We start from the raw sequence: 20,583 nt of genomic DNA on the forward strand, positions 1-20,583 counted from the left end.
AGACTGCCGAAGGTAATTCAAGTGCGCATATGGTGAAAAGAGTGCAATTATTATTTGGCAGAGAAATAGGAGGGAGGAGGAAAGAGAAAAGCAGAAAGCAGGGAGGTTAACCGAAATAACGTCCGGTTGGCTACCCTACACCAGGGGAATGGGAAAGGGGGAAATAAAGATGACAAGGAGAGAGAGAGAGGAGGTAAGGAAAAAAGAAAATTAGTGGTGACACTCTCTGGGGTACCCACTTTCTCCCAGCCGATGTATGAATGCCTTGTTAAATGCCAGTTGAATATAACTGCGCGGTTTGACGTCACGAAACTGAAAACTGGGTTACGAGGTGCGATCGTAATGGACGGACGGACGGACGGATGGATGGATGGACGGACGGACGGACGGACGGATGGACGGACGGATGGATGGACGGATGGACGGACGGACGGATGGACGGACGGACGGATGGACGGACGGACGGATGGATGGACGGACGGATGGATGGACGGATGGATGGACGGATGGATGGACGGACGGACGGACGGATGGACGGACGGATGGATGGATGGATGGATGGATGGATGGATGGACGGACGTATGTGTTTATGTATGTATGTATGTATGTATGTATGTATGTATGTATGTATGTATGTATGTATGTATGTATGTATGTATGTATGTATGTGTGTGTGTGTGTGTGTGTGTGTGTGTGTGTGTGTGTGTGTGTGTGTGTGTGTGTGAGCGTCCCCTTTGGAACAAGAACGGTAGGTTGCACCACCAAGCACTTGCTATTGCCCTGCCCCTGCCTGCGAGCGCGTGCCGAAAAGCGTGCCAGCGCCACCTGGCGCCACGCCGCTCAAGCTCGTGCGACGTCAATTAGGACGCAGTATGCTTGTGCGAATGCCACTTCGACTAATCATATAGGAACGCACATGCACACAGCTACGGAAATAACGTCGCACAAGGTCAAGAAGCGTGGCGCCAGGTGGCGCTGGCACGCGTTTCAGCAACACTACATTGGTGGCGCAACGCACCACCCCGTTTCAAAGGGGCCTCTCATAGTATATATCTATTCTTTCCATCCATCCAACATGCAGTCGCAGGGGTCCGTTACTTTTTCTCACTACTACATGTCGTAGTGGAAGGCTCGATGTACGAGCCTGTATGAGCACCTGTGACTAACCCAGCGTTGAACGCTTGTAGGCGAAACAATGCAAGCTGTGTACTTCTCTCTTCCTTCTCTTTCAATCCCGTTTACCCCTTGACTAGAGCAGGGTAGCCTATCGGGCTCAGCCTGGTTAACCTCCCTGCCTTTTCCTAATGACTTCTCTCTCTCGGGATAATTTTCAGAGCCTGCATTTCTTTAACGTGGCCCTAAATCGGACTCCAAGAGTTCTTGCATTTCGGCCCAATCGAAAAGTGGGCGCCGTGGCCGAGAATTGAAGCCAACGACATCGTGCTCAGTTAGCAGCTTCAGTATCAGGTTGAAACACTGCGGTGCGCGCAGACGCCAGTGCTTAGCTACAGATAAATAGAGAAAACCCTTCATTCAAATGCAGAGTGGTTAGCCACCATATAGTCGCCTAATCTTACTCCTATAGAGACAATGCTAAAACGACACGCGCCACATTTTCTTCTAGAAGATGTAGCTTGAAACACGGAATTTTTTTTTACTTGCGCGAATGGAGTAAAGAAATAACGGGCGGAGCGCCACGTACCCAACCTGAAATACAGCCAAAAAATTAAGGGGTCATTCCATTCTTTTGACGGTGTATGGCCAGCGAAGCTGTAGCACATCACACAAGGTTAGACAACGGGACATGTATTCATTTTCATAATTTCGTAATGGTAGTGGCGATAGCTTTGTGATCACTGTGGTATGCGTAGACCTTATACAGAACCTTAGACAGAATCTTGGCCAAAGTTAAATTTATGCACGACTGTTGCTGAGTAGTTGAGGTACTTGGATTGGTATGGCACTTCAAACCTATCTATTCTCGCACAAACTTGAGTGAACCGTGTGTTCTCTGGTTTTGTAATGTCACCGCTGGTCTTCAACGATAACCACAGGGCTAGAGTCATCACGGCTAACCCATGCAGAGTGCGTGGTCATGAACTTCTCGATATCACTTTTGGGTGTGCCTGGAGACATATACGCAGTGGATAGCAAATTTCCGGATTCCATTTGTACAGCACAGGCATCCCCACAGTCGGTGCCATTGTCCTTTTGCGAGTCAAGAGTGTATGGTAGTACGTACATTTTGTCCTTTGCGTATATGACCATGCTCCTGCTCGTTAGTCCATGTTCAGTTCACAAACGACTCCAGCTTACCCATCGACTTGAAACAATGCATTTTGATTGAATGATTTCATTTATTATTATTATTATTATTATTATTATTATTATTGGCGGAGTGCTCGAAGCCTGCTTCACCTCCACCAACGGTCAAACCGGTATTTCACTATCTCTAGTATCGGCCCGCTATCACTTTTTTTTATTATTGATGAAGCATAGACACGGAAAATGCACGGAACGCTAGCCATATACAATTCCGCTGCTAAAATAAAGAGGAGAAAAATCCAAGGGTTTCCCGGAAAGTCTACCATAAGCACGTGATCGTGTAACGTACATGAAAACCAAGCAGCGCGCACGGCCACGCTTGTCGCCTGCACTCAGGCGGGTTCCACATTTCTGCTGTTGTCGTAACTTTTTCATTCTCCGATTAGGCAAAAATTCCTAGCCCGCAACACGCTGAACAGCCAGCGGGAAGGGAGCAGGGAGCGTTTTCAAAGAAAGTTGGCTTGTGAACGCTAAGCACGCTCCCTCCTAGGTTTTTTTTTCTTTTTTTAGAGCGAAGCTATATATGGCTAGCCGATTCGTCCGTACGCCCGTCTGTCGCCTGTGCACCGAAAACTCCTCCGGTGCATCCGCATGAGCAAAAAAAAAAAGAACAAATACAGGCACGCGATTGGCTACGCCAGTAGTGACGTCGTTGCTCTCCGTCGCAGCCGAGCGCGCGCTCTTCAGTCAGTTTCTCTCACGCTCCGAAATGGGTAGGCGACGAGTCATACGTAGTCCTCAGGGGCAGGCAGCTCTCGATCAGCAACGCCGCGAGCAGAACCGGGAACGAGCTCGTCTACGCTTGTCGATTCTGCAGCCGGGTACAAGGACAGGCTCGTGCAACCGAGCGCAAGCAGCAACTGCGTACCGGGTATCCGGCAGACTACCAAGTCATCGTTTAATGAACCATCGGAATTAAACTAGTGATAAATCCGGGGCTGCACATTTCACCTTTACCGGCTAACCATCTGTATACGGAGGGCTTGGTCGGTGATTTTTTTTCTTTCTTTCATGCTTGAACGTTTTAGTACGTGGATACCAATGAGTTTCATATTGGAGTTTGCAGAAAAACAGGAACCGTATCATATTTTGATAGCGCAGCTTTTTTTAAGCGCTTTTGACACGATGCGGTGAGAGAGAAAGATAAAAACGATAAATGACAGGTAGGGAAGTTAACCAGGACTGAGCCCGGTTTGCTACCCTACGGTGAAAGTACGTAAGCGATTTGGAGCTGAATGCTTATCTGGAGTTCTCCGTCTGCGAGCGCCTGCTTTTTCATCGTGCTGGGCATTCCAGCATATTCTACAGCAGGTGTGGCTGGGGCACACGTTTTTTATTTACGCCAGAGCGGTAGGTAGAATGCCAGCGTACGCTGACTCCATGAAATATCGTTAGAAAACCCGCTCTTTCTGCCACGCGAATTTGAATTCACCAGGCTTCCTATGGCCTGCTTTTTAACGCGATAGCGTTAAGGAGCTCGTGTCGCAGAAAAGCCGGTGTCGTCGGCGTCGGGTGTCGGCGTCGGCGGCGTTGACCGTGAGCGATAAATCACGGCAGGCGCTTCATAAATAAAAAGCAACTTCCAAGATTGGCCCGGTGGGAATCGAACCCAGGTCTCCGGAGTGTGAGACGGAGACGCTACCACTCAGCCACGAGTTCGATGCTTCCAAGCGGTGCAAACGCGCCTCTAGTGAATGCGGTGTTGCCTTCGAAACGAGCCGTGGAAAGGTATACTGCGGTGTATATCGGTAATTATGAACATGTAACGTACAGAAGTCACAATTACACGAGTTGCGAAGTGCGTTTCCGCTGCATTTCTTCTGCGCTTTCCGCACACGCAGAGCCATCTTGCGGCAAACACAGAAGACCCCCTCCTCTCAATGTACGGCGCTGCCCCGGCAGGAGGCGCGCCGCGCGCGCATTGGGACCGCTGCCAGGCGCGTCGCGGGACTCCCTCTCCCCTGACGACGCTTCGCCGTGCTTCCGGTTTAGATTACTATCTATCTCTCTGCCCGTGCCGATCACGACGTTTGGCTGGCGTAGATCGTTTCCCCTCCGAGACACCGAGTTCTTTGGTTCGTTTCGTTCGCTCAGGCGCACGTTTCGTTGCCGCGCCCAACGCTGCGTTGCTCGACGCTCACCGCGTGATAGGTGGGCGCTAAGTCCGATGCGGGGCGCATCGTAAGTGATTGCTGTGCCGTAGCGCATTGTCTTATACCCCTTGGCGGGTCGACGGGAACGCTGTCGCGTCCCACTCTTGAAGGCGAAGCTTAAGCGTCCTCCAATTTTTTACTGCTGCTTTCTTAAACTCTGAACTCGCCAACTACAGTGATGTGAGCTTAAGACCTGTTTAACTCAGTGAAAAGCAGTTTATTTAAGCTCTTTCAGCTGACATGATTTGGCAGCAGCAGCCCTACGTACGCGTCGTAAGAACTTTCTTACGGTTTATTTTAATAAAAAACAAAATAAATTGTGAAGTTGAGCATCTAGAAGCTGCAAAGTGGGTAATGAAAGATGGGACTGCGAATTAAATTGGACCACCTGGTGTTGCTTAACGCGCCCCAAAAAGCAAGGCACGCGAAGGTTCTTGCATTGTCGCGAAGTCACGGGCCTAGTAGAACAATCACGCAACTTATTAAATGTTAGATAGAGCCGATCCGCAACAGCTCAATACATTTTATTTTAGGTTGCTGCGTTTGTTAACCTAATTCAACGCAGGTTTCAACAGGCTCAGGAAAACGGGGCGCCAGACAGGAAATTGGAGATCATGTGAAGAGATTCCTCTGCCTTGTCCAAGGGAACCATGTGGCCGGAGCCCTGCAAACCGAGAGGCAATATTGAAGTACGAGTTAGTGGAGTAGCCCTGATACGTACACGTCATCTTGGTGACGTCATAACACGCACGCGCGCGCGCGCACGCAGGGATATAGGGATTCGGGGTAAAATATTCCAGAGATTATGACACGACATTCCCGATTTTTGCGACGTTAAATAATGGAAAGAATGTGAAATTAAATGCGACATTTATTTCATCCAAGTTTTAGTAATGGACGATCGGCCTTTAGCTCCCTCGGGTGAATCCGCAGCGCATACACAGGGTGTGCCTACAAAGACTTTGAGTTATATTTAGAAATAGCCATTTTGAAATAAACGGAGAGTTTTTTCGAAGACATGCCGCCAGTGGTGGCGACCACGGTGTTGCGGGTGACACGTGGTAATAAATCGCTAAGGAACAAAAAAAATCATTAATTAGCTTTTAAAGTTTTAGTTTCGGCAGGGTCATCGTAATTGAAAAATTGAAGCGAGCTCTCATTTCAAGTCGATCAACCTTGCGATCTGAAAAAAAAAAACGGGATTACACGCGGAACTGTGGAGCGACGAACTTCCGCTATCAGAGCACGCGAAACCGAAATTGGGAGGCTGCAGCGAGCGCGAAGCCACGCCCACCGAGGTGACGTCCTGCTTACGTCACCCAGCAGCGAGCAGCTCGCGCGCCGCGGCTCCGTACTCCCCGTTCTCTGTGCACTGCAGCGGGACTCCTCTCTCGCGCTTCTATCTGGACACGCTGCGGAATCTAGCGGCGTCGCCGTGAGGTCTGCGACGGCATGGCCTCCGAGATGCGTGGCTCGCCGGTGCGTGCGACCGCTGAGTATCGTTTCTTCACTGGCCGCATACTCAGTGGCACTTACCCACTGACCCAAGTGGGCGTGAAAAAAAGTTCATTGAATAGGGGGCACATACGCAGTAAATACGCAGGGCAACATGGCCACAATTAGCACATGACCGGGGTAGTTGGAGAAGTATGGGAGAGGCCTTTGCCCTGCAGTGGGCATAACCAGGCTGATGATGATGATGACGCAGTAAATTCGTGGCGCAGCTCGCTAAAGTGTCGGGCTGCTTTGCTTGAGGAGCCCGTGTGACGTGGGTTCATTTCCGACTTGCATGGTAGAAACTTGAAAGGTCTCCCCTTATTATTGTAGAGGTCGGGGATGCCCAGATGATCAGAGATCAAAAGCCTCCTGAAGTAGCCCAACAATGCTAATCGCGCAAAAAGAAATGATGAAAAAATAAACATGAAGCAAACTTTGTTTGCCATAAAAAAAGTCTAAGTGTATTTGCTTTACTTCCACTTGCGTAGGAGGACACACGCGGCTTCGTTTTTTTTTTTGTTTTCTCGGAACGCTATGATATGCGCTGCAACAATCTAGAGGAAGCGATTCCTGCGGTTCGAACATAACGGGGCGACAACTCATATCAGGGCGACACATATGATATCAAACATATCAGGGTGACAACTCGACCACTACCTTCGAGCGATACCGATGTGAATTTACAATTCATCGCAACGGTCGTGCGCCTCACATGACGTCATACGTGTCGCTGGCGTCAAATCCTTTAAGAAGAGAGCATTTCGGAACCGCCCGCTCTCATTAATCGCAGCATCGCTTTCCGGGAACACATTGAGTGCGTATTTCAATCCTCTCCGGTCACTGCGTGAACAGTGCCAGTCCTTTTTTGGCTATGGGTTTTACCAGCTCGAGCGAAGATGGCCGCGAAGGAACCAGCTCTCAGTACCGTTTCGTGAACCACGTCGCGTCGATTAACAGCGTGAACTTCTTGTGCTTCGCGACCGCGGAGTGCTACAGCGCGCTGAAGAAGCGTTCCGCCCTGGCTGCGACCGCTCTGGACACCGTCGAGAAGTGCGCCTCGCACGCCTACGCCCGTCTCGGGAAGCCCGCCGTGGAACAGCTCTCCGGCCCACTTCAGGCCGCCGACCGCCTCGCCTGCGAGGTCCTGAACAAGCTCGAGAACAGCTATCCGGTGACGAGCAAAACGCCGCACGAGATCATCGGAGATGCCCGCGACCTTGGCAAACGCAAGTACAGCGACGGACAGACGTACGCGCAGGAAAAGGTTAGCAGTCTTCTTTGGTAACAAAGCTCATCCTTCCAAGTACACACGGTTGGCAGTGACTGCGTTCTCCAAAAGGAATGGAAAGCGGAGCACTAGGAAACTATCTCGAAGGCCCATTTCCTTCTGCACAGCAACTAGCGTGTTCTCGACAGCGATGTGATTGGTTCAGATGTTCAATTGTGACAGCATAGAGCACATTCTGTGTAGCTTAGTGATAGGCGGCTCAGTACTGGGTAGTTTAGCACTTGGGAACATGGAACTCAGTGGATTGTGCAGCACGCCCCTAGTACCTGTAAGCCGTTCCTTCTTTACGGAATTGCATCCCAGTCGCATACGCCGCATACGTCGCAAACGTGCCTTGCCTAAACCAGGTGCTTAACGCGAGCGACATCTTCCTTAAAAACAAAGCCTACATCATGCCTATTCGAGATTGCCTTAACAAATAAGAAACCCACAGCTTAAGTTAGCGGATGTGCAGTCGCCCTACTGAGCGAGTCTGCGGCGTGATCATACCGTGGTTTTCGCAAGGAAACCTTTCCGATGAAAACGTTTTAGACAAATGACCAGTTTGAATATGCCTAAACGCCTGACCCAAACGCTGTTCAGAAACCATTCGAACATGGTACCTTTCCCTGCGACTACCGCCCCCGCACCTTATCGCAGATCGAAGCCTGCCGAGACCTGTTGGGGCGTGCCTTCAATGCTGCCTGCCACCCCGTGGACACCGCCGTGTCCATTGCACGCTGCACTCACGCCATCGTATGGCACCAACTGGCAGCTGCCCAATCGGGCTGCGACGAGGTACGTCCTCCATCACAAGGTGTTACCTAGGGAATACGGAACCTCGGGGCAGTTTTTAGAACCCATGGTAACAGGCTGCGCGAAATTCACGAGGACGCAGAATCAAAAAGAAAAATAACGCGTTCCGTTGGTTCTATTTCCTCGTCGATCTGGTGCTTCCCGTTACCACGGAATCGTACCAACTTGCACGATTTAGCTGCCTGTTCGGAGCGTACGGGCTAGCATGTGCGAACTCTGGCTGAACCCGTGGACATAATTTGCCCACATAGCTTGCCAAGTGGATGGCTTCGCGAGTTGATGCATGATCGTGCTCTGTTTGAGCGCTATTGTCGTTTAGACACACCCTGGAAACGCTGTATTTGTTCTGTTTTAAGACTCTACCATCTCCAACTGTGAACTGACCCACCTGGACATTTAGTGCTTCATCGGTAGACTAGTGGCTAGCCCTGCCCTAAGCTTTCTGCTATACTGCCATTAGGCAGGCGAAAATTCTGCACACTCCACGCGCTGTCGGAAGGAAACCTTCATAGCTGTGATCCAGTGCTCAAAATTCGCCATTATGCACTTCTTTCGGGGAACGTCTCGCTTGCGCGAGCGCCTTTGATTCCATAGTGCTGTCCGTGCACGTCCCTCTCTCCCTTCTTTATATTCCCCTTTTTCCTTCACCCAGCGTAGCGCAGGCAACCAGACTTTCGACTGGTTAACGTCCTTGCCCTCTTTACCTCGCCCTCTGCACTTCATTGCGCGATTCCTTGCCTTTATTCGTTGCAGTAACTTAAATACGCAAATCATTTGGCATTGATGAGATGGTACGAGTAAGATGCGTGACCAGTGTGGCGCTTTATTTTCAGTTCAGTAAGAGGCAACTGGAGGATTGGTGGAAGAAAAGTAGGGAAACGACAAAAGACGGAGACGTACAAAAGCACAGTTCGCAATAGGGGATCAGAAAATTTAGGCGTGGTAGTTCAGTGTCTTTTTTCCCTTTTTTCATTGTTTAACCTAGGTAGGATATTAGGCAGTATAGTAGCAAGAGCTTGGTGGCGCAACCCACTGCCCTGTTCCAAAGGGGACGCTCATAATATGCATCCATCCAGACTCCTGTTTCAAACGGTGCCATCTACAGGGCGCATGTGGACGCACACTGCACTAGAATGGCTCGCAACTGCTCACGGTTACACTGCCCGTGCGTGTGAAAGGGCTCGTCAGATCATTTATCTAGCAGTTACGAAGTGCTTCAGTAGGTCTCCCTTGACCAGCAATGTACGATCTCATAGTTTTGTTGCACGCCTCAGGTCATTACTACGCAGCCTCTAGTAGTTCGCATGGACTTGCGTTAACTTGTGCGGCTGGGCAGCTCCTCATTTTCTTGATTCTCAATGCTAGGAGTACCCGAATATTCCAAAGATTCGAATAACGAATCTAATAGTGTCGTATCAATTCTGTTTCCGAATAAAATATTAACTATTCTTAACGACGAATTTTTTTTCTTCGGAACGTCAACTCTGCGCGGTTACACATAAAATTGCAGTACATGTACGGTAGCTTACATCGCAGTAGCTATGGTAGACAAATTAACGTAGTTCAAGGAGCCAGAACTTACCGTCCATACAACGATCAATCGCATTTTCCGAAGAACACTGAGTATGCGTACAGACTGCGTGTTTGTTCCCAGTGCACCACTTGCGCTTTTCGTAAACAACGCTTCTTAACGTGTAATGTAATGAAAGAAACTTGCCAACGTTACGAATACCAGGATGTCAACATTGCTTCTCATTGTGCAAACGGCCGTTCATTATTTGAAAAAAAAGTATTTGGTTCGATTCGCTTCTCGTACAATTCGACACGCATTTCTATTCGGTCTCAAAGTTTACGATTCGCTTTTGAGTTCCCTTGAAAGCTAAACGATGTCTGTGGTTTCTGCCGTCTTCACTGCAGGTCATCAAAACCATAGAACCAGACGCGGCCCTGGAGGGCGATTCCCGCAACTCCACCCTGCCCCGCCTCCTCGCCGTAAGCTGGAAGGCCTCCGTCTGCCTCTCTCACTACTTCAACGCCGAGCGCCAACGGTGCAGGAAGCTCATCGAAGAGACCTTCGATAGAATAAGTCATCGAACCTTGTTTGCTAGATTAGAATACTATGGGTTTCGTGGCCTACCTCTTTCTCTTTTACAATCATACTTAAAGCATAGGAAACAAGCAGTAGCAATCACAAATCACCTTTCCTCTTTAGAAGATATTGTTGCAGGGGTACCCCAGGGGAGCATATTAGGGCCGATCTTATTTAACCTATATATAAATGATATCGTAAAAGTTAGTAACAATGCGCAGTTCATTATTTTTGCCGATGACTCAACCATATTCATTCAAGCATACGATGTTCAGGAGCTCTCTTGCTTAGCAAACTCAACACTTCAAAAAATGCACTCCTGGAGTATCGCAAATTCACTTGAAATTAATACCAAAAAAACAAAATCAGTTTTATTCACCCCTTCTCAAAAACCAGTTAACCATTCACTTGATCTGTACCTAGGGAGTGAAAAAATAGCTGTTGTGAGTGAGGTTAAAACACTAGGAGTTATCTTCACCGAACACTTAAGCTGGGATGCTCATGTACATCGTGTATGTGCAAGTCTGTCACGAGCGTGCGGTGTGCTTTCTAGGCTTCGTCATGTACTGACGGACAAGATTAAATTATTGCTTTATAACGCTCTCTTTGCAGCTCACATTAACTACTGTACTCTTATATGGGGAACTACTTCATGGAGGAACATTCAGAAAATGTGTACTCTACAGAAAAGGGCACTGCGTCATATAGCGAATGTAGTACACGATGCGCATACAAAGGATCTGTTTCTAAAATATGGCATACTTCCATTTCAGCTATTGTATGACTTTACTCTACTATTAAAATACAAAAACAGTCTTAAGCAAAACGAAACCACCTTTCTTACTTTATGCACGTTAACACAACCATCCGACATACCCTATACGCTCAGAAATCGAAGCACTTGGCTGACTCCCTTTTCAAGAACATGTCATGGAACAAACAGGTTAAAATCGCGCATAGCTACCCTTTTAGGTGACCTGGAAAAAGACAATATTGACATAGATAACTTAACCCGCAAAAAATGGAAAACTTTTTTACTAAATCGCTGGTGCTCTTAAAAAATATAGACCGTTCGTTGACTGTATGATTAGACTACTACATCAAATTGGAATATTTATGTTGTACTTCTGTTCAATTTTCTTGTAGAAAGGTTTCTAATTACATTACGTCATGTGTTTAGCATTTCCTGTTTTCTGTTCTGTGCGCTACTGTTTATTATATATTTTTCAGTGACATACTATAACAGAGCAGTCGCTACAGATTTTTTGAGTATTTTGTATGATGTACTTTGTGTTTTTTTCCCATGATTTTACATGACCATTTGAAATCTGTAAATATTTTTTTTTTTTTCACTCAAATGTATTTACTGTCTCTTGTTTCTGCCAAGTGATGGGGCAAGCACCCAGTCAAGCTGCAGCTTAGCAGCTTTTTGTGCTTGTCCTAGCATTCTTCTGTTTGTACAAAAGAAATGCTGAAATAAATTGACTTGACTTGACCTTCGCGGCAGCCACGCGCATTCTCGAAGGGCCCGCCGAGCCCCTTCACGAGCCCACGGTATGCTTTTCGCTCGTTGCCAGTTAAATTGCTGCCCAAAGAAAAACCTTTATAATAAATTGGGGGGGGGGGGCGAAATAAAACTTAAAAGAAGATACTGCTGAAGGAGTTGTGCACCGTGGGCACATGTAAAAGGGCCCGTTGCACGGGAAGCGGCACGGCTTGCAGCGCTAAACATAAAACTACTGCGTGACCACAATAATGAGACTGCGAGCGAAAATCGCAGGTGGTAACGTATAAGCTCCTGCCGCTTGGGCATTATTTAATGTTTGTCAGTGTGTCGCTCGTCCTCCACGCCGAACAGGGTCATTGCAATATACTTGGTATACTGCCGAAAGAACGACCGAGTGTTTAGAGGTGCTTTAGCATACCTGCCACACATTCTACTGCGCCGTACGCTTTGAATTCTGCGTTTTCAGATACCGTTCATAATTGCAATCGTTTGTTTTTCTCGAATGTCTTGCTCTCACCTAACGAAAAAAATGTGCTTGCGAAGTGATAGTATACAGCTCCCGCTTCAGAGCTGTCGCTTCCTGGGTTTACATCCACGTAACTTCACCAACCTTTTTCTTTTGTGCGCGCGCGCGAACTTTTGTTTTTCGAGCGCCAGGTTGCAAGCAGATGTGATTATTACAGGGATACCCGCACACCGAGCTCTTGTCTGCTTAACGCTGTAAATGTTGTAAGATATAAAAAAAAATCGCGGGGTACGGCAGCGTCTTCTGTGTAACGATTTCTACCGCGCAACATTGCAGACTGCCAGCGAGCATGCCGGCTCCGGGTTCCATCACGTGATCAAGCTTTGCGGCGAGCTTCGGCGGGCGTACGTCGACGCCTCCGTGCTACTCTGCCGCACGGCATGGTCCTCGATCTCCGCACCGTTCTCCCGTACGGTGCGTTCTGCGGGGCTTTGCACCAATTGCAGAGTTGCAGTTGAAGTTTATTCATATGCAAAACATGGGTACACCCGTGAGCAAAAGTATACGAACCAGGGATCGCGCGATAAAGCCGACTTTTTCTCCTCTGCCTGTGAATGCAACTTGAAATTGAGGACTGTAGTCCAGACTTGGCATTGCGAACTTTCCAGTGTACTCGTGAATTTCACTTTATGAATGTTAATTAGTTTTCTCGGAGACCTTGTGGCCCCTATAATTTTGCTCACGGCTGTACATAAATGTAATATACAGACGAGGGTTCCCAAAGTATTAATACTGAAAACGGGACCCCTTCTTCGTCCATTCGTTTATTCGAGGAAACCGTACAAAAATATTTGCCTTAGGGGCACTCGGCTACACCGAACTACCCACAGCTTCTACTAAAATTACGATCAGGGTCTGTGACGCTGCGATTTTTCACCTCTCACGGGAATTATGGTCAGCGCATGTATTTCTCTGATCTCCGTGCTTGTGGATCCAGACGTCCTTGTGGCTTTGTCTTCTTTGCTTTATGAGCCCTTATTGGCCTGAACGTCGAATCAAATCTTTTTTTTTCGAAACGCAGAAGGCAATGGGAATCTCGCCTCATGCGTTATCATTGCGAGTTATTCAACAAAAGTTGCTCCCCGAAGGACGACATTTAGGCACGTCCGTGTACTGTCCGTCACTCCCGTGCTGGTTGAACCGTCACGCTTGCAGTTCCCACAGGCGAGATGCGCCACAATTCTCTCCGGTAATTATTGCAGAAACTTCTACAGGGCCGCCCTCAGAGCTTCAGCGGAAGCACGAAACGAAAAAAAAAAAATAGCGGCGCATCCATCCTTTGCAAGTTATCGGCAACAATAATGCGACTAACAATCTTTCTTATTATAGGCGTGCAATTGGTTATGACGTTTTCTGTTAGGGTTAGTACGACGATAACTGCATCCCCATGCAACCCGTGAATGGCGAAATGTTACGGGCACGTCGCCGGACCCACGAGCTGACAATCTCGCTGCCAACCACAATGCCGAATGATACCACGACACCGTAATCAGCATCGTAATCGTAATTATCATCATCGTAATCATAATTATCATCATCGTAATCATAATTATCATCATCGTAATCATGATTATCATCATCGTAATCATTATTATCATCATCAGCATCACTATCATCATCGCCATCATAGTCATCGTCATCATCATCATCCAATCTACGCCCACTGCAGGGCAAAGGCCTCTCCCATACTTCTCCAACAACCCCGGTCATGTACTAATTGTGGCCATGCCGTCCCTGCAAACATCTTAATGTCATCCGCCCACCTAACTTTCTGCCGCCCCCTGCTACGCTTCCCTTCCCTTGGGATCCAGTCCGTAACTCTTAATGACCATCGGTTGTCTTCCCTCCTCATTACATTACACCGTAATCACTGTACCCCAGTATGCGCGAAGGCGAGCGCCATCTGGTCGAGTTGCAAGAAACCCAACTGCAAGCGCGAGAAAAATTATCGCAGCAGCGTCCGGAAGGTCGGTAGAACCAAAGAAGGCTTCGCTTCAAAATCCAGTGACCACTCGACACATCCTAATGCAATGCGAAGCGATTCACCCGGCGAGAGCCGTACGTGACGAACAACTTACGGAAACGCTTGGATTTAAAGTAGACGGAAGTATCATCCGATCATCAGTGGAGATATAACCGAGACGTTTAGAGTATTGGTGGGGAAAAAAAAGCAGGCAGGGAAGAGACTCCATGAATACTTTGTTTAGCGCAAAACGACAGACACAAGAAAGACGACAGGACAAGGCTCCACCGCATGGTGCTCATGCTCACTGCGCATGTTTCTCTTGTTTGAGCGGTCTATAAAGGAGTGGCGCAATAAAATGATGTCAGTTGAGAGTAGCGCCTTGTCCTGTCGTCTTTCTTGTGTCTGTCGTTTTGCGCTAAACAAAGTATTCATGGATTCGCACCAACTAGCCCGCCAACGCATTGTGCTGAGGGAAGAGACTGATACGACCGGGTGCCTAGGCAGCGGTACAAAGGGGATAGAGGAGAATAAAGAATGCAAGAAGGGCGCAAAGCAATGGTAGCATACCTGAATAACTCAAGCAAGCTAGGCGACGATTTCCATTCAGCCCGTTTCAAAGGGGCTGCCAATAAATCTGTGGTCTTTCATTTCTGGTATTCGCAACGGGAGCCAAACCATTAGGCGAGACATTGTAGCACTCTGGTTTCAGCCACAGCAAGGCCACAAGCCTTACCTATAATTTGTTAAACTTCAGTACTCTAAACTACCCATGTATATCGGTTTTTAGAATATCAGTGACTCTATTTCACATGTAGTAGCGAACTTTACTCTAAAGCTTCGTTAACATTTCATTACAGTCGGGTTTACGCACATATATCATTGCTGTTTTTAACCGTTCCACGCGTTTCTATTGTCACGTTCTTGTGACGTTGACGAATACAATATAGCAACACTGTGTATCACGGACCAAATTTTTATTGGGCTAATATGTGCCCGCCACAACAGGCTACACTTTAAGTATAACGATAGCGGCAACGACGGTCGGCATCGTCGAAATCCGATCAGCGGGTCAGGCTTTTATACGTCACTTGTCGAAGTTTCCAAGGTAATCGCTGGTGTCCGCGTGGTTTCCATAAACTACTACAAAATTCGTGTGGCGCATGCAATGTGATTATGCAAGGTGTGGCGAGGACATACACATGAGATAGAATCAACGATGGCATTCGCCTAAGTTCTAAATCGTGCAGGCGCGTCTTGCGCTGAGCAATAACTCCAAGTTGTTAGTTGGTGAAATGCAGTCCCCGAGAAAAGGACAGGTAGGTATACGTGTCAATAAGTACAAGAATATTTGTACGCATATAGTTAAAACTGTGTCAGATTGAAAGCTACGAGAAACGAAGCCGAACGTTCCTAAATTAATTACTATCGCAATTGACAAATTTTCATCCAATATTGCCACAATGTAGACCAGTCCTACTGTAAGTGCGAGGGTTAAATATTCAACTGCCTAGATGTTACCCTCAGAACCCTTCCGAACTTCTTGCTTCGGCTGGGCTTATTTAGCCAAACTGCAATGACAAGATTTAGCCTCAGCTGTCCGTGATTCAGATACCCATTGGTACTCACGGCGATCAACTACCCATGTCGAAGGACGCCCAAGTACTATAGTCACAGCCTTTGAGACCGTTGTTAAACCAATGTATAGCTATAGTAGTGGTCATATCTCCACAAGAGTGCATGAAGCAAATCTCGTTTTGGGACACAACCCAATCTTGCTGTCGATGGAATCAGCCGCATTTTGGGATTTGCCCTGCATACAGCTAAACAACATTTTGCCTTGTCAGCCTCGCACAGTTGGGAAGCCATAGCCTTAACCTGGTACTTTAACTTTATCGCTCACAATAAAGTTAACGTATCGAATACGTTCACTTTATCAGTGAACCAATTCATGGTTCACTGATGAAGTGAACCATTCATTGGTACCGACTCACGAAGGACTAGTGCTCGGTTGTTGTTACACCAGGGAAGATCACAAGCTGGTTCAAACTTGTGGTTGTGAGCCTCATCACTAAAGCATGAATGGCAAAAACGAGGGATCTGCAGTACCATTCCTCGATTAGGATAATTTTTTTAGAAGTCTTCAGGTTGGAGGAACGCCTCGACTTTCTTACACGCCGAAGCGTTCCTGGTGAGGTTAATAAACAATACGTACATGTTCACCTGCAATGCACGCGTTTTCTTCGTTTTATTTTTGAGGCCATAAACTGTTTTTTGATGTTGCGCTAACAGGCATGCTATGTTTTTTTTTTCCCTCAGGAACCCATTAACCTCGAATTACTCTATGATGGCGAACCATCGAGCACCGAAATCATAACGTCACTTCATCGGCACACCATCGATGCAGATTACGGTGGTCTGGACGATTCGAAAGATAGCTCTGAAGGTGACCGCGACGTATACTATTAGTCTTAAGAATTACGTCCTTGTGTTTTGTTTTAGAGCCAATAAATCGCTTTCTTTTAGTGTTCCGCATTCTTGCGCTCCGTCTCCCTAAATGTGCGCCCTAAGATTTGCATTTCGTCGGCGCTCTTGGGTGGAGCTGCGCCAACGCCCGCACCATGACCACCGGAAATGCGAATGTCGCGGGCAAGCCCGATATGCCACCGGCTTTCCACAACGTTGAATTACGGCGAGCAACAGCACAGTTACGCAGATGACTATTCTTCGTTTCATAGCAGACAAGCCTATGAAGTCTGCAGCGACTGCTCGCATTCGTGACAAAAAAAAAACATTGCACCACACATGAAAAACTGACAGACATGCAACATGTAATTGCATGTAACATTGAGTTTCATACTTGCCCATCGTCAAGTATGACGTATTCACGACGTGGAAAGCGTCGCAGATTAAATCTTATTTGCTACCAGACGAGCGCAGTGCCACAGTTCTGCGAGCAGCGGCGCACTACTTGCGATCCCAACTAAAACATAGCTAGTATGTCGCCTACTGGAGGCACAGATGCGCGCAAATAATACGCAACACGACACAACCTTGAGTCCACAAGTTGTAGTTTCTACATCTAGATTATCCTGTAGAAAGCGTCGGGGATATAAAACTGCAACGGCGTCTCTTCGAGCGTTGAATGAGACTTTCGCTGTGACAGCGCTATTTGCGTATAGCGTTCGCGGCGTTGCATGCAATCTATAGTTTCGTTTTCGTCGCGAAACTGCACCCACCCTCTCAGACGCTGGCTGTGCTTCTGCACACTGTATGTACCGACAACGCGAACGCAAAAGAACGAAAACGCTCAAAGTTTGCGTAGTCGGGGCGCTTACATGGAGAAAAAAAAAGACCTTGACCTCTATGCGTTGCAGTCGGAATATATAGGTTCGGTTTGTTAATACATCGCGTAATTCCGTAGGGAACAGAGCCATTAACAAGCAGCTCCGTTACCGGCAGTAGATGTAGTCGGCACGTACGTCTCGGCGCCGTGTGCAGTAGAAACCTCTGTTGCGCAGGCGCTGTCTTTGTATCGGCGGTGAAAAGGTCGACCGCGATAGCGGGCGAAAGATCCAAAGAAGGCTATTCGCTTTGAAAAGTCAAACGCCGCGGGAACGACTTTAACATGCGTGCAACTTGTTTCGTTAGAATGCGAAGCCAGCTAGCCGGCTGCCGGCAAAGGTTCCGCTGGCCTCCTTGGGCTCAGGGATAGCAGGGGTAATGTACACATGTCCGCAACAGGCATTAGTAAAAAAAAAAAATGCGACTGGAGGCTTGGCGGCAGAAAAGTAGGAAGACTGCAAACAACGGAAGCGCTCAGAAACAAAGCTGTCAATAACGCTGCAGAAAGTTTGATGCTGGGAATTTCTTTTTTTTTTCTTAAAACGAAGATAGGTTAAGACATTGGGGGAAAACGAGAAACAGAGCTCGGTGGCGCAACCCACCGCCCCTCTTCCAAGGGGACGCTCGTGGCATCCATTCATCCATCCGTGGACTCACCTTGACAGTGACGAAAGTGACGTCGTGTTCGAAGTTTTGGACGAACCCAGCGATCACTTGCCCCACGTGCCACATTCTGTACTCCGATGTTGGCTTTTGGAAAAAAAAAATGATAGCATTGCAAACACCAATGTTAATGTCCACAAAGGCATTCACGTTTCTCTTGCGAGAGAGCTCTGATAAAACGTACATTTACATGGCACCGTAAGGAAGGCTTACAAGTTTAATTTTATAACCCTATTCCTCTCTACGAGTACACTATTGTTCTCACATTACACCAATATTCAGGTCGTGCGATGATGTAAAATAACGCATTTTACCTATTTTCTTACATAATCTCCGAACTCACGTGTCTTATCCGAAGCGCTGAGGGTAGCTGATGCGCTATGTTGCTGAGAAAAGGTCCCCTGGTCCTGAGTTCGAATCACAGCCACGTTGTGATTGTAGAGGGATGCTAAAGCACCTTTAAACTTGGAATCTTCCGCAAGCTAAATAACTGGAGGCCATCTAATTTAGTCTGGATGCCTTCTTCCTGATTGTTTGTTGTTTAACGTGAGTGTCTTTAATGTAGGTGTTTTACGAAAACGCCTGTGAACGGTAGATGACCGTTTTCTACAGTTAATATCCAAACTGTGCGAAATATTTATTTACCGTGCGCCTATTTCTTTCACTTACACGCGACAGCTTTGCGTTTGGTATCGACCTGCTAATTAGCCGTTTTTACACTTCACCAGTCGTGATCATTCACTCAGTAATTTAAACACTGTTAAAAAGATAGCGACAGAGTCCATTTCCAGCGAACATTTCCAATTCATAATGAATTGTTCAGTCAATCAACATAAATAAGAGGCGTGTGCTAAGGCGTCCTGCAGGTATAGCCTCAGCACGCCAAAATCAATCAATCGCCTGCGTACACTTTACATTCTTTGCACAGTCACTAGCATGTCTCGTTCGTATTACTACCGAGATAAACCGTAACGTTCGACAATGATAAGGAGCACACGAGCCAATGGCCGCTCTGTATCGTCTCCGATTACCTCGTATCCCAAGCTGTTGACGAACCAATCGCCGCCGAGGAAGTTGCAGGCCATGTCGACGTCACCGTTGTAGACGAGAGCCTTCAGCTGGCCCGACTCGGCCAGATCTTGGACGACCTCGCGCATCGTCGTGTACTGCTCGGTGTAGTTGATGGCCAGGCTGCAACGCATTGCGCGGAACCCCAGTAGAGAGAGAGAGGGAGAAAGAGAGAGAGAGAGAGAGAGGCATTGAGGTTAATCAGCAGAGGCGAGTTTCCGGTTTGCTACCCTGCACCGTGGTGGGGGATATAGGGGTTAGAAAGACGACAAAGAGCGAGATGAGAAAAAAAAGGAACAAGAAAAAAAAGAAGGAACGAAAAAGAAAACGGGTAACAGAAAAGGCGTTCTAATCACAGGCGTTCACACAGGCCGGTCGATCCCAGGCAGCGCCGCAGCGCTTTCACGTCCTTCTGATGCGATGTTAAGTCGCGTCGATGTTTCGCTTTTTTTTTTCTTCCGCCGGAGGGTCCTCGTCCAACTGTTTCAGCACGACGGAAAACAATTGTCTCCGCACACTGCACTGCAGGCATTCGCAACGAACACGACGAATTGTTTCCGCGTCGCCGCAGTCGTCACATGCCGGCACGGAGAATGCGAACGAGCAGTGGGTGCACTGCATCGCTAAGCGTAGCCCCTTCAAGCGCTGCGCGCACAATTGTACATGTCGAGATAACGCGTGAAAAGCGAAAGCACGGAGAAAAACACTAGAGGCGCTTTTGTACCGCTTTGAAGCATCGAACTCGTGGCTCAGTGGTAGCGTCTCCGTCTCACACTCCGAAGAGCCTGGTTCGATTCCCACCCAGCCCATCTTGCAAGTTGTTTTTTATTCATGAAGTGCCTGCTGGGATTTATCGCTCACGGCCAACGCCACCGACGCCAACGACACCAGCTTTTCTGCGACACGGGCTCCTTGGGCAGCGCTTGTCTGTGGTATTTGTGTCCTTGTGTCCTCGTCTTTTTCGCGCTGTTTCACCTCAGTTTTAAATATGAACCAACTAGCCCTCATCAAGATCTTACTAGGGCTCCTTAACGCTGTCGCGTTAAAAAAACGACTATCTTTGACGATCGTGAAAAACGACTGATTCGTCTGAGACGTGTGCGTTCCTGTGTTTTAACTTAGCAGCGCTCCTTCATAAGCACGTGTATGAGCTTTAAAAGGTGCCGCACACGTCTGGGCTACAGGTATATATAAGCGTTGAGTGTCTAGATACAAACGAGTAAGAAGCATACGACAGAGTCTTTGTGTAGTCCTGCGGCGGCTTCATTTATTTCTTAATTTTTAACGATGTTTTACATTAGGCGTCCATGTGGCTCGATAGATGCTTTCCGAATATGCTATACATGAAACGTTTGACGTTCTC

The 20,583-nt window shown here is 47.7% G+C and overlaps 2 protein-coding genes and 1 long non-coding RNA gene across 3 annotated transcripts in view; 2 read left to right on the plus strand and 1 right to left on the minus strand.

Moving 5' to 3' along the window:
* Nucleotides 1-4,909: 4,909 nt before the first annotated feature.
* LOC135896545 (lysosomal protective protein-like) overlaps nucleotides 4,910-20,583 on the minus strand; it is a 38,730-nt gene continuing 23,056 nt past the window's right edge. The window contains exons 9-11 of the mRNA XM_065424973.2: nucleotides 19,184-19,343; nucleotides 18,147-18,239; nucleotides 4,910-5,143 (exon numbers count right to left, since the gene is read on the minus strand). Of these exons, the coding sequence (XP_065281045.2) occupies nucleotides 5,057-5,143; nucleotides 18,147-18,239; nucleotides 19,184-19,343 (340 nt within the window). The 3' untranslated portion in view covers nucleotides 4,910-5,056. The remainder of the gene's footprint in view (nucleotides 5,144-18,146; nucleotides 18,240-19,183; nucleotides 19,344-20,583) is intronic.
* Nucleotides 6,720-10,718, plus strand: LOC135896552 (perilipin-3-like). The gene is made up of 4 exons (XM_070525583.1): nucleotides 6,720-7,240; nucleotides 7,904-8,041; nucleotides 9,977-10,145; nucleotides 10,702-10,718. The coding sequence occupies exons 1-4, from the start codon at nucleotides 6,848-6,850 to the stop codon at nucleotides 10,716-10,718; spliced, it is 717 nt and encodes a 238-aa protein (XP_070381684.1). The 5' UTR covers nucleotides 6,720-6,847.
* On the plus strand, nucleotides 11,637-16,679 carry LOC139049933 (uncharacterized). The gene is made up of 3 exons (XR_011508663.1): nucleotides 11,637-11,702; nucleotides 12,458-12,595; nucleotides 16,464-16,679. It is a non-coding gene; the product is annotated as an uncharacterized lncRNA (long non-coding RNA).

Source organism: Dermacentor albipictus, chromosome 9, assembly GCF_038994185.2.
Source record: "Dermacentor albipictus isolate Rhodes 1998 colony chromosome 9, USDA_Dalb.pri_finalv2, whole genome shotgun sequence".
In the NCBI taxonomy this organism is placed as follows: Eukaryota; Metazoa; Arthropoda; class Arachnida; order Ixodida; family Ixodidae; genus Dermacentor; species Dermacentor albipictus.